The following is a 12,882-nucleotide window of genomic DNA, read 5'->3' as shown; positions in this document are numbered from 1 at the left end:
ACTCCAGCCTGCAACCCTGGAGAAGCTGCTGCCAGTCAGAGTAGCAACACTGAGGAAGACGGACCAGGGGTCTGACTCAGTAGAAGGCAGCTTCCTCTGGTCCTAGCATCCCTACAATACATGAAGATAACGCGGCTAAGCAGACAAAGAACAGGAATCAAGGCTTTTCACACAACAGGTCAGTTCAAAAGGCTGTACATTCGGACTCTTGGTCAAGTTCCCTGAATATCCTGGACCTCTCTGTTTAGCACATGCTGATGAATCACTCAGACACACAGTGACATGCAAAAGAGCTCCCTTCTCCAGGGGGGGAAAAAGAGAGCGAGAGAACAGCCTATGGCAGTCAACCAACTTGCCCTGACATATCTTCTGCACAGAAACGGCACCAAAAAGATCTCCCAGCAATGCAACCCTTTCAAACACACCATGATGTTTTCCAGAGGGGAACCAAAGCAAATAGGAGCAGGGGAAAGGAAGTCTGAGGCAGAGGTAGGCAACCTTGGTTCTCCAGCGGCTGTTAAACTACACCTCCCATCATGGACTACACCTCCCTGCTAACTGAGTAAAAAGGCACCTTTTAAAAGTGGTGATTCTCTTTATTGAACAGGGAGGAGAGCAACTGGCCCTATCCATCCCCAGCACAGCATCCCTCCAGTGGCTGGTGCCTCTCATTGTTTCTTTTTTAGAATGTGAGCCCTTTGGGGACAGAGAGCCATCTTTCTTTTTCTTTCTTTCTTTCTTTCTTTCTTTCTTGTTTGTTTGTTTATATCTATCTATCTATCTAATCTCTGTAAACCACTTTGGGAACTTTTTGTTGAAAAGCAATATATAAATATTTGTCAAATCTTAGAACTTAGATGATGTATTCCACAGCAGTTGGAGAGTCAAGGTTGCCTTCTGCCTGGTCTGAATGGTCTCTGCAGCTCACACACATTGACCTCAAATGCACGGAACTGAATGCACAAAAAGGCACAATTCCAAAACCGAACGCACGGAACCGAATGCACAACATTTAAAGAAGGGGCGTCAGCAAGAACTTACGGTTCCTTCGGCATTCTCAGCAAGGCCCCTCGCACAGCCCACCTCCTCTTCGGTCTTCATCTCCACAGCCTCTGCAGGGACAGAAGAAATCCGCCATGTGGATTTTTGAAGAACTCCCCCCCACCAATCTCCACCGCTGCCACCGCTTGCATCTTTTTGCTCACCAAAACCAGTTTCTTTTTTGGTAATTCAGCAAGCTGTTCCCACCCATGCCCACCCCACACCCTTCCCCACCACATGGCTGCTTTCAATCCGCTCAGTACCGATGGCTTGCTTGATGGCCTTCCGTAAACCCTTTGCTTTTTCCTCGGACAGAAAGAGACCCCCAGCAGGAGACAAAAAGCACAGGAGAAACGCAAGTTGGAGGGAATGCTCAATTTTTTACTCGACAGCCCCGTCGTGCCTGGAAACTTCACACCATACAAAGCGGACCATAAAAATCCTCGTTCTTGCATAAGAATTTGGCACCCACTGGATTTCTACACCGAGAGAGGCTAAAAAAAGCGACATAAAACTATCACCGTTCTGCGCCGTAAACAAGGAGGTAGTGCGGTGTCTGGAGTGCCAAACTAGGGCTGGGGGACCTGGGTTCAAATCTCCAGCCATTCATATCATTCTCTCGATGACCTCAGGTCAATTGCTAATTCTCAGCCTAACCTACCTCTCAGGGTTGTCGAGAGGATAAAATGGAGTGGGAAAAGATTTGAACCACAGCTCCTTGGAAGAAGGGCAGAACATAAATATAGTAAATAAGTGTATGCAAGGTTAAATTGCTGGATAGTTGAAGCAAGAGCTCCGGAGACAAGCCCCAGCTGACAGAGGGTCACCCATTAACTGAGGACCGCTATCCGACCCCAGAACAGCGTCAGTCCCGTGGCAGTTTCTGGGGTCTACCTTTGCATTTCTTTAAAAAGGAATTGCAAGAAGAGGGAACCATATTGGGCTGAGGAGAATTGGTCTTGCGGTAGCGAGCATGAACTGCCCCCTTTGCTAAGCAGGGTCCACCTTGGTTTGAATTTGGATGGGTGCATTTGCATGTGAGCGCCGTCTGCTGTAAGATATTCCTCTTAGGGGATGAGGCCATAGCTCAGTGGTAGAGAATCGGTTTTCCATGCAGGAGGTCCCAGGTTCAAGCTCCAGTATCTCCAGGGAGGGCTGGAAAACCCTGCTGCCTGAAACCTTGGAGAGCCACTGCCAGCCAGTGCAGGATCAGAACTGCAGCCCGATCTCCCAAATACTGAACTCGACAGACCAGTGGTCTGACTCAATAGAAGGCAGTTTCCTACATAACCACCCTATTCCCTGTTCCTTTTAACCTAAGTAAGCTGCTCTGAGAACTTTTCTGTTGTAAAGCACTGTAAGAGGGGTTCTCACATTGGCTTCCCCAGATGCTGTGGGACTACAATCCCTATCACTATTCCATCATTGTGGCTGGGGGTGATGGGAGTTGTAGTCCAACGACATCTGAGGACCAGTGTTCACTGTATCAGAGATTCCCAGGTGCTGTTGACTACAACTCCCATCATCCCCGGCCAAAGGCCCCGACAGCTGTGGATGCTGGGAGTTGTAGTCAACAACATCTGGAAATCCCTGCTAGAAGGGACACCGCTGGGGAGCCAAGGGTGCAGAACATAAGCAAACAACAAAATGCCCTTCCCACGCCCCATCCTAACATTTGGTCCCACCTTTACTGGACAACTGACCAACAGAATCACGGATCAGAACTGCAGCCTGATCTCCCAAAGCACAACTGGGCAGCCCAGCTTCGGCCCTCCAGGGGTTTCTGGACTACAACTCCCATCCTCCATAGCCACAAGGGCCAACAGGTGTGATGGGAGTTGTAGTCCAACATCTGCAGGAGGGCGGAAGCTGTGCAGCCCTGTTAGGCAGCATCAACTTCCCCAAACTGGATGCCGTCTTCAAAGAATCCAGAAGCACCTTCCGTGCTCAGTATCTACAGTACCCAGGCGGGCAAGCTTTGCGATTCAAATGCCCCCACTGTGCATGGGAGGAGAGCTGGTCTTGTGGTAGCAAGCATGGATTATCTCCTTTGCTAGGCAGCCCCCACACCCGGTTTGCATTTGAATGGGAGACAACATGTGTGAGCACTAACCGATATCCCCCTTAGGGGATGGGGCCGCTCTGGGAAGAACATCGGCATTAATCTATGGAACTCTCTGCCATGGGAAGTCGTGGCGGCCACTAGCTTGGATGGTTCTAAACAGGGCTTAGACAAATTCGCCGTCTATCAACGGTTACTAGTCTGGTGGCTCTAGGCCACCTCCAGCCTCAGAGGCAGGATGCCTCTCAATCCTATTTGCAGGGCAGCAACAGCAGGAGAGAGGGCAGGCCCTCACCTCTTGCCTGTGGGCTGCCCAGAAACACGTTAAGATTTTTAATTCTTGTTTCAAAAGCTGTTCTTGTTTGTTTGTTTTTGTGAACCACCTGGAGCCTCTGGTATATACATAAAATAAATAAATAAAATCTGGTGGGCCACTGTGTGTAACAGGATGCTGGACTAGACAGGCCTTGGGCCTGATCCAGCAGGGCTGTCCTTACATTTTTACGTTTGCATGCAGAAGGTCCCAACTTCCCTCCCTGGCAGCATCTCCAAGATAGGGCTGAGAGAGAGAGACTCCTGCCTGCAACCTTGGGGAAGCCGCTGCCAGTCTGTGTGGACAATCCTGAGCTAGACAGACCAAGGGTCTGACTCAGTATGTGGCAGCCTCTTGTGCTCCTAAATGGAGGTCTAACAGGTGCGACAACCCAAAAAAATCCCAATATTTTGCTTTTAAGCAAAGAGGGAAAGAGAGAGGGAGGGAAGGGCTTCTGATTACACAGCACAAAATTGAGGCAGCTTAGCTACGCCCTTGCCCAAATTCCAGAGAAGGAGAGGGGAGGGCCTGGTTTCCTAGCCTCTCGCCTCTCCCTTCACAGGGTCAGGGGACCGCCAGAAGAGGGTCTGGTGTTTGTTTTTGTGGAGCAGCATAAATGAAGGGAAAGGGGGCCCAAAACATGTCTTGGCAAGAAGAAGCCAGCTCAGCTTGAGCTCAGGACAAACAATGCTGGCCAAAAATAAATGCTTGGAGCCGAGACCAGATCTTGCAGCAGGAGAGAGAAAGAGAGAGAGAGAGAGAGAGGAGGGTTTTTCCTCGAATCCGCTTAGCCAAACGGCCTCGGCCAGGTATACCAAGCGAGCTCACGGAGGTGGAACTCTCCTAGGAACAGAGGAAGCTGCCTTATACCAAGTCAGACTACTGGTCCATCTCGCTCAGTTTTGTCCACACTGACTGGCAGCAGCTCTCCAAGGATTCAGGCAGGAGTCTCTCCTGGCCTTACCTGGAGATGCTGCCAGGGCTTGAACCTGGGCCCTTCCGCAGGCCAGCGTGCAGATGCTCTACCACTGAGCTAGGGCCCGTTCCCTAAGGGGAATATCTTACAGCGCTCACACATGGCCTCCCATCCAGATGCAAACCAAGGCAGACCCTGCTTAGCAAAGGGGACAATTCGTGCTCGCTACCACAAGACCAGCTCTCCTCCCCTTGTGCCGAATCAGAACAAAGCAGCTTCCCTGGGTCCGCCTAACAGTACTGTCTACTCTGACTGGCAGCAGCACTCCAGAGATCCAGATAGGGGTCTTTCCCAGCCCCACCTGAGGATGCCAGGGAGCGAACCTGGGACCTTCTGCATGCAAAGCAGGTGCGCCAGCACTGAGCTACGGATGCTCCTGATGAACCTACGAAGCGGTCTTCTCCCGAGTCAGGCCAGAGGGTCCAACCAGCTCAGTGACGTCGACACTGACTGGCAGCATCTCTCCAGGTTTGCAAGCAAGGCTCTCTCCCACTCCTGCCTGGAGATGCCAACTCAGAAGGTCTGCATGCAAAGCAGCTGCTCCCACACTGAGCTACGCCCGATCCCCAGAAAATCCTCTCTCCGTTTGTTATCTACAGCCATCCAAGTGCCACGCCCCACGCCGACAGACAGCCGAAAGCGGGCGTCAGAGCATGCCCGAGAAAGAACACTGTCCTCTTCTAAGCATCAAGTTTACAGCAGGTGCAATGGAGGAGGTACATGTAATTATAGGCTTTTATTCCCGGCCTGCCAGTTGTGTCTTTGGCTGATGCCGTGTGCTCTGACCAACCACTTCAGGGCGATGCGGAAGAGTCTTGCTGTGGCTTCCAATTAAGCCAGCTGCGTGGGCAGGAGAAATCTCCACTTCCTGGGCTCGGGAAGGCTTCAGATCAATTTGAGGGACCGGAACGGGACTCTCTCCCCTCGCCAACCCTCCCTATGCCACTGTTTTCAATGCCCCCATCAAGAGTTGGTTGGGGTGTTCATTTTTCGCTGGGAGCTGCTAAACCGATACAGAAGTTGGCCCTTTCCGATTCGCCCTTAAGCTGCCTATGATTTTAAAACTCCCAGGGACAGCCTAAATACGAGCAGCCAGTGTGGTGTAGTAGAGAGAGTGCTGGACTAGGACCGGGAAGACCCGAGTTCAAATCCCCATTCAGCCATGGAACTAAGCTGGGTGACTCTGTGCCAGTCACCTCCCTCTCAGCCTAACCTACTTCACAGGGTTGTTGTGAAAGAGAAACTCAAGTATGTAGTACACCGCTCTGGGCTCCTTGGAGGAAGAGCGGGATATAAAATGTAAAAATAATAAATAATAATTAATTAATTAATTAATGGGGGGGCGGGGGCAGAATAAATTTAGAAGTCAGCTGCTGAGGTCCGAAAAGAGGAAAGGCTCCTGGGATCTGGCACTCCCAAATCCTGCCTGCCTGCCACACCCGCCGACTAAAATCCCAAGCACCCAAATAACACAGGGCTTGTTAAATGCCGATTCCGATCAAAGCCGAGCAGGGAGGGCAAGGTTTTCAGCCGGCCTTCGGATCCGCGCGAGACGAGGGCCTTTGCTGTGCGGAAGGGAGCTTTCTTTCGTGCACCAACATGAAATAAAATGCAAGCCCCCCCACTTACATTTGTTCTGCTTTGACTGCTCTGCCTTGTAGTAAGCTTGCTGGGACTAATTGGTTGTAGATCAAACTTGCTGGCGGGGCGGCGGGGGGGGGGGTGACGGAGGGACGCCACACCTGTGCTTCCTAAGGGCAAACAGCAGAACAGCAACAGGCGGAGGGAGCTGGGAGCGCAGCTGTTTACATTTTAACAACTGTCTGAGAAGGTGGGGCCCCGAACGCCTGCATTAAAACTATCATTAAGCGCTGGGAGGGATTCTGCCTCTAGGATTTGGGCTCCGCTTGGAAAAGCGACCTTTGTTTTTGCCTTCTAGTTTTCCTTTCCCTGCTTTCACGAAGAAGAAGAAGAAGAAGAAGAAGAAGAAGAAGAAGAAGAAGAAGAATGCATCCTACAAGCTCCTGTTGCAGAAGAGGCAAAAGGGTTGAGAGCAAGAGGTCCAACCGGTTCGTCCTGATGCCGCCAAACGCAGCAGGTCTCTCGCCCTTTGTTTTTGTCGAGTCGGAAAGAAAGGCTTGAATCCCAGCTGGCTCTTCAAAGTGCCAGGAAGGCTCAGTGCTGCACTCGGTCAGGCTTTGGAAATGCAAAAGACAGAGAGGGTGGTGCAGGCTGCGTCTGTGAGGCCACTTTTAGAACTTCAGCAGCTGACTGGAGAGGCCGGGATGGAAACACAACCCTCTTGCGTTCTCTAGTTCCAAACCAGCAGAGAAGGGGCAGCAGGACAGAATTTGAGGTTAGCACAGGCACCTGCTCCGGAGGGAAATGGGAAGCAAGAGTCGTCCTTTCTCTCAAACGTAAAACAGCTGATGGACTCCTGTTGTGGTTTTATGGACAGAGGAGCACAAGTGAACGTTTCCACAAAAAATAAATAATCAGACCGCCTCCCCGGCATGGGGAGTTGGCAATCTAGATTTCAGCAGATATCAAAGAAAAGGGAGGAAAGATACAAGGCAAAGGGTGATCCGCTTTCGCTCTCTCTAAATGACAAGGTATGGAGATTATTAGGGAGATGCTTTTAAAACGTTTGGGAAGGAAGGAAGGAAGGAAGGAAGGAAGGAAGGAAGGAAGGCATGGGGTTGAAGCAGCTGCTATGACAGAGGTTCTCAAACTGGGTCCCCAGATTTGCTGGACTACAATTCCCATCCTCCCCTGCCACAATGGCCTCTGGCCATTGTGGCTGGGAATGATGGGAGTTGTAGTCCATCATCATTTGGGGGCCCATTTATGAGGATCCCTGAGCCTCTTCCCAAGTACCATCTCCCACCCCACCATCTTTCTGGCACACACACACACACAGCAGTTTCCATGGGACAAAACAACACCTTGCCTTTTCCTAGCCAGAAATACACAAAACCCACCAACTGCACTGTACCTACCACAGAAGTCTAGTTTCTGCTTACCTGCCACAGATGCAGGACTAGCCACTTCTTGGCTTGCGGTCGCCTCCATCCGGCCACCAGACTCCAAACGTAAATCCATTTCTCCGTTGGGGACAGAGCCAGCATCTGCCTCAAGCTGGTCATCAGACCCGGGTTCTGTCACAGGGGGGATTTCCATGGGGTTTCCAGCCAGAAGTTCCGAGGGACCGTGCACATCTACCACCAAAGCAGCCCGGCTGGGGTTTTCTGCCACCTTTGCAGTGTGCCCCACCGAGATACCACTGGCGGCTTGAACAGAATCACCGGCCTCTACTTTTCCCAGCCACTCAGGAGGAGGACCGGGTGGCAAAATCTGCAGTTCCGGCTGCGCCTCTCCTTCGCCTCCGCTGGGCCACGCCAGGGTCCCCAGATGGGCTGCATTAACGCCCGGACAGGTTTCGCCCTCGCTGGCCAGGAAGAACACTTCGGAGCCTGAATCGCCGTCGCATGGCTGCTCTTCGGCGATCGGCTGCAGCGACAGCCTGGAAGGCGCGCCGATGCCCACCTCTTCCCCTTCCTGCGGGAGACTGGCCAGCTCGCGGTCCGCCGGAGGGGCTTCCCTTAAAGCGGAACTGGCTGGAGAGGCGGCATCCCAGTCCGGCTGGCACTCCAGTTCTTGGTTCAGCATGGCATCGGCGCAGGGGGGCCCTTCTGCCAGGCCAGGCTGCTGAAGGACACCCCCAGCGGCTGCAGTGCTCACCTTCACATCCTCCCCTGCTTCTAGGCTGGAGGCCTCCCCCTCAATCCCCACCTGGGCGCTCCCCGGGCAGGAAAGAGCTTGTGCAACAGCTGCCGATGCCCGGCCCTCCGACAAAGCCGTCTCCTTGCCAGGCAGCTGCGGGGAAGAGCTGCTCTCTGTGTTCTTTCCCGGGCGATCTGCAGGAGAGATGGCCTCCAAAGCCAGCTCATCCCACACGGGGCTTCCCTGCTCAGCAACCGCCGGCAGCTCTGCTGCTGCTGCTGCAGCCACTTCCTGGTTTTGTTTGGATTCTGTATCGTGCCCAGCAGAGGGTGTGCCGCCCGCCAGATTATCCTGTACAAGCTCGGTGCCCTTGCCACGCGAAGCCAGGGCAAGGTCCTCCGGCTGCAAGGGCGCCTCCTGGCCAGAAGGGGCCGCTCTGCCGCCGCTTCCCTGCGCCACGATCACCTGGGCCTGCTGGATGGCTTCTTCAACCAGCAGGGCAGAAGCCGCCGCGATGAATTCCTGAGCACTTCTGCTAAACCGGTCCAGCGGCGGCGGGCGGCTCTCCGTCCTCTCTCCCTCTTTGCAGGGAGGCTCCTCTCCGGCTGAGGACGACCCTTCCGGGCCGAGAGCACCTGGGCACGGGGCGGAGGCACCTGCGGGGACTGTACACAAACCAGAGCCGCGGCTCTGTGCGCCTTTCTCGGCGCCGCCTCCTGGCGCGTGGCAGGCCTCAACAGCACTTCCTCCGCAGGCGTGGCTGGCAGGCTCAGTCCTCCAAGGCACCGCTTCCAAGGTCCGTGGCGTCTCCTGCACTTCAGCCACCGTCTCGGTCGTCTCATCACCGGCCGCAGATGCTTCGGGCTCCACCAACTTCTGGCTGGGCCTGTCCTCTGCGAAGTTGGCACCAGCGTCCTGCACGTTATTGCTCCAATCCAGACGCTTCGCTCCAAGGGGCGCCCTCTTTCCATCTCCCACTCGCTCCCCATTATGTTGCACTTCCAGAACAGGACCACACTCAGGCGGCGCCTCTGCAACGTTTGCCATCTGGGCTGCCACCGGTTCTGTGCCGGGGCAGAAGGCGGCACCCTGGCGATGCTCTGAAGGAGCTGCAAAGCGACCCTCTGACCCGCCGCCAGGAGCATCGGTTCCTGCCTTCCCGTTCGCATCCACAGGTGCAAAGTTGCACGGATCTGCAGCTGGCTTCAGCGCAACACCCTCGCCGCCGCAGGTCCCAACGCCGTCACCCGCGGCTCCAGGCAAGGCCGCGGCAGGATCCGCCGGCAATCCTCCCACAGCTGCGGTTCCAGTGGGCCCCGAATCGCAGGCCCCGTTCTCCACACACTGCGGCCCTGTGGTGGCCCCAGGAGCCTCCCCGGTGCCTGTACAGCTTTTGCATTCCGTCTGCCCCATACCTGCACTGCCGTCCTGGCGGGGAGCGGGAGGCTCAGGGGCAGGCTCAGCCGCTTGCTCGACGGCCGCTCGCACTTCCTGCTGGAAAGGGTTCCCCTCGCACAAGTCGCCTGGCTCCTGAGTCGCACGAGGGGAGGTCATTCCAGCTCCCTCGCTTGCCACAGCGCAGGGCGGGAGGCTGGAGGCTCTGTGAAGGCCCACTGCCCGGTTCAGCCCGCCACCATCTTCCTCCAAAATTGCCCCAGAAGCTGCAGCGGAAGGTAACTCCTCCCCTTCCCCTTTGTGCAACTCGGCTCGGCTGCTGCTCTGACAGGAAGATGTCGGGTTCTCTGCATCCTCTGGGCTGGGGGGCTCTTTGGGTGTCTCCGAGAGCTCCTTCAGATGCCCACAGCCATCCTCCTGCGGGCAGCCAGGGAGCGAGAGCTGCATGGCATCCAGGTCCAGAGCGGGAGACGCCTCTCCTGGGCTTCCTTCGGCGGTCATTTCCTCCCGCTTGTGGCTTGCAGCAGTTGTTGCGCCACCCGAAGCACAGCAGGCCTCTCGACTCGGGCTCCGCTCAGGAAGTGGGTGTTCATTTGCATTCTGGAAAGAAAGGGGAGGGCAAAGGGAAGATTAGATTAGCTCGATTTTACTGCAGGTCGCACTCGAGAAATGCACACATCCGTCTGCACAGCTACCCTCCAGCTTCTTGCAATGCTTCCCAACAAGAACCACCCAACCGTTATCCCCAAGGAGCCCTTCAGCTCAGTCCTATGTGGGCTCCCTATTCTGGGATTGGCTTTTCTGTCCAGATTATTATTATTATTATTATTATTATTATTATTATTTATTGACTGGTTTGTTTTATCCAGACATCGAGTCCTTCCCAAGGATCTGGGATTATTATTATTATTATTCCTCCCCAGCCTTGTCGTGTGACCAGTTCCACAGTATCTTCAGCATCCCTTTTATCAGCTGCCCAGAACAGCACAGAGTCACCCAGAGGAGCTTCCAGGGTAAAATCAGGGGGGCTCCTGGAAGGAGCACACTTCCCACTGGCGTAAAGAACCGCCCCCCCTCCAAATTCACAGACTTAGCCCCAACCCCATAGCCCCCTCCCCAGGCTATAAAAGCTTTATTGTTATTGTTTAACTTAAGATTGACTGCCCTCCCGGGCTTTGATTAAAGGGCAAGGTGCAAGTTAAAGGAAGAAATTGTTTTATTATGACAAAGATTTATACCGTATACCACTTTCCAGCAAACGTTTGGGTGGGAAGCATAGACAGACAGGGAGACAGACAGACATTGTTGTTTTGAATACTTTTATGCCACTTTTCAACACAAGTTTAATAAGAAAGGACAGACAGATGGGAAGATCGGAAGAAATGGTTTTGAAATATTTTGCACACACACACAAACACACACCGCTTTTCAGAAAAAGTTGTAAAAGAATGGAGAAAAAGAAACCATTATTTTGAATATTTATATACCACTTTTCAACACAAGCCATGAAAGAAAGGACAGAAAGAAATTATTATTTTGAGTATTGATATACGACTTATCAAAAAGCAAGCAAGAAGGGAAGGAAGGAGGGAACCATCCCCCCCCCACTAAAAATATCTGTGCAAGCGGACCAGTTCATCTGGCACGCCAGCTGCTTGTCCGATGGCTGTTAAGGCTGGAAGCAAAAGCCGAGGGGAAATGCTTTGGCTGGTTCCCGGCCAGCAGTGAGCAGACGCAGACACAGACAAGCGGCACTTGTTCTGGAACAAGCAAGTGTTTGGGAGAGGGGCAAGCGGAGAGGGAGGGACAGGAACAGGAGCTCTCCATGAAGTCATTCCGCTTCCCCAGACTGAAAACACAGAGCCGGAGGAAGCCGACGGCCTCTCGGCTGACCCTGCATGAACTGAAATGAAATAATGGCAGGGCCCTGGTCCAAATTCAAATTAGATTAGATGTGAAGCAAACCAGGCCTCGGAGGACAGCCATCTCAACATCGCTCTTCCGATTTGCCAGACACAATGTACCCATCCAGTGCTTGGACTGTCAACGGAGAGAGCTGCTGAGTTATGTGTTGCTGGACAATTTTAACCAGAGAGGCAACGGGAACATTTTAACATATCCTTTTTAAAATAAACACACGCATGCCCACAGGCCAAGGGCACACCCGAGCTTTGCTTTACTATTCAAAGCACCAAAACCTGCTGAGACCTCAAAGGTTTCTGTGGCAAGCCAGAGCAATGGCTGTCAAGCATGTTGTTGGACTACAGCTCCCATAATTCCCAGCCATAAGCATGGGCTTCCTAGATATGCCTCTTGGAAGCCCCTAGGCAAGAGATGGGTAGGCCCCCTCTCCTGCCATTGCTCCCCTGCAACTCATATTTGGAGGGATCCTACCTCAGAACATGGAGGTAGGCTGGCCTACAGCCACCAAGTTAGGAGCCATTGATAGACCTGGAACATAGGAACATAGGAAGCTGCCTTCTACCGAGTCAGACCATAGGTCCACCTAGCTCAGGATTGTCTACAAAGACTGGCAGTGGCTTCTCCAAGGTTGCAGGCAGGAGTCTCCCTCAGCCCTATCTTGGGGATGCTGCCAGGGAGGGAACTTGGAACCTTCTGCTCTTCCCAGAGCGGCTTCATCCCCTGAGGGAATATCTTGCAGTGCTCACACATCAAGTCTTCTATTCATATGCAACCAGGGCAGACCCTGCTTAGCTAAGGGGACGAGTCACGCTTGCTACCACAAGACCAGCTCTCCTCTCCACCTGTCCTCCATGAATTTGTCTAAGCACCTTTTAAAGCCATCCAAGCAGGTGGCCATCACCACCTCCCATGGCAGAGAATTCCAACTTCTAGAGACCCACTTCTGAGAATCCCTCAAAATACCTTGGGCCTGCCCTAGAAGTAGCATGAGTGTTAGCTTTCTCTAGGGCCCATTATTTCTCTCAAGGACCCTGTTCTCAAAAGAACCCTCCAGCTAATTCCATTTTGTGTCCTCCAAAAGGAGGGAGGGAGAAGGAAGCCCCTTCCCAAAATAATCAAAAATCAGTGAGCAATTCCAAAATCAGTGTGTCGACCCAACACCCCATGCCCTTTCCTCACCATGTGCTGTTGACTCTGAACGTGTGCCTGGAGGCGGCCTATGTCACTCTCCACGCTCGCCGCCATCCGTTCCTTCATTTCAGCCGTGAGAACATAAACGTCGAGCCCCCGGTGGTACTTCACGCAGTACTCGCCAGAATGCACGGTGTGCGACAAAGTGCTCCAGGAATCTGGTTCGCTGGCTCCTTCTCTGAAATTCAAAAATCACACACAGCCCCCACATTCAGGTGAATTCATGAAGTAGGCCAAGATGCCACCCTGGAAAGCTGT

At 53.3% G+C, this 12,882-nt stretch overlaps 1 protein-coding gene across 11 annotated transcripts in view; it reads right to left on the bottom strand.

The window, feature by feature from the left end:
• AKAP13 (A-kinase anchoring protein 13) overlaps window positions 1-12,882 on the bottom strand; it is a 193,378-nt gene that overhangs the window by 103,991 nt on the left and 76,505 nt on the right. For all 11 annotated transcript variants that reach the window (XM_053272105.1, XM_053272116.1, XM_053272112.1 and 8 more), the window contains 3 exons: window positions 12,613-12,802; window positions 7,416-10,110; window positions 1,042-1,112 (listed from right to left, as the gene is read on the bottom strand). In XM_053272105.1, the coding sequence (XP_053128080.1) occupies window positions 1,042-1,112; window positions 7,416-10,110; window positions 12,613-12,802 (2,956 nt within the window). The remainder of the gene's footprint in view (window positions 1-1,041; window positions 1,113-7,415; window positions 10,111-12,612; window positions 12,803-12,882) is intronic.

This window comes from Hemicordylus capensis, chromosome 10 (genome assembly GCF_027244095.1).
Source record: "Hemicordylus capensis ecotype Gifberg chromosome 10, rHemCap1.1.pri, whole genome shotgun sequence".
Taxonomy (NCBI): domain Eukaryota; kingdom Metazoa; phylum Chordata; class Lepidosauria; order Squamata; family Cordylidae; genus Hemicordylus; species Hemicordylus capensis.
Note: the sequence above shows the minus strand (reverse complement) of the source record. Positions and strands in the feature narration are given on the sequence as shown.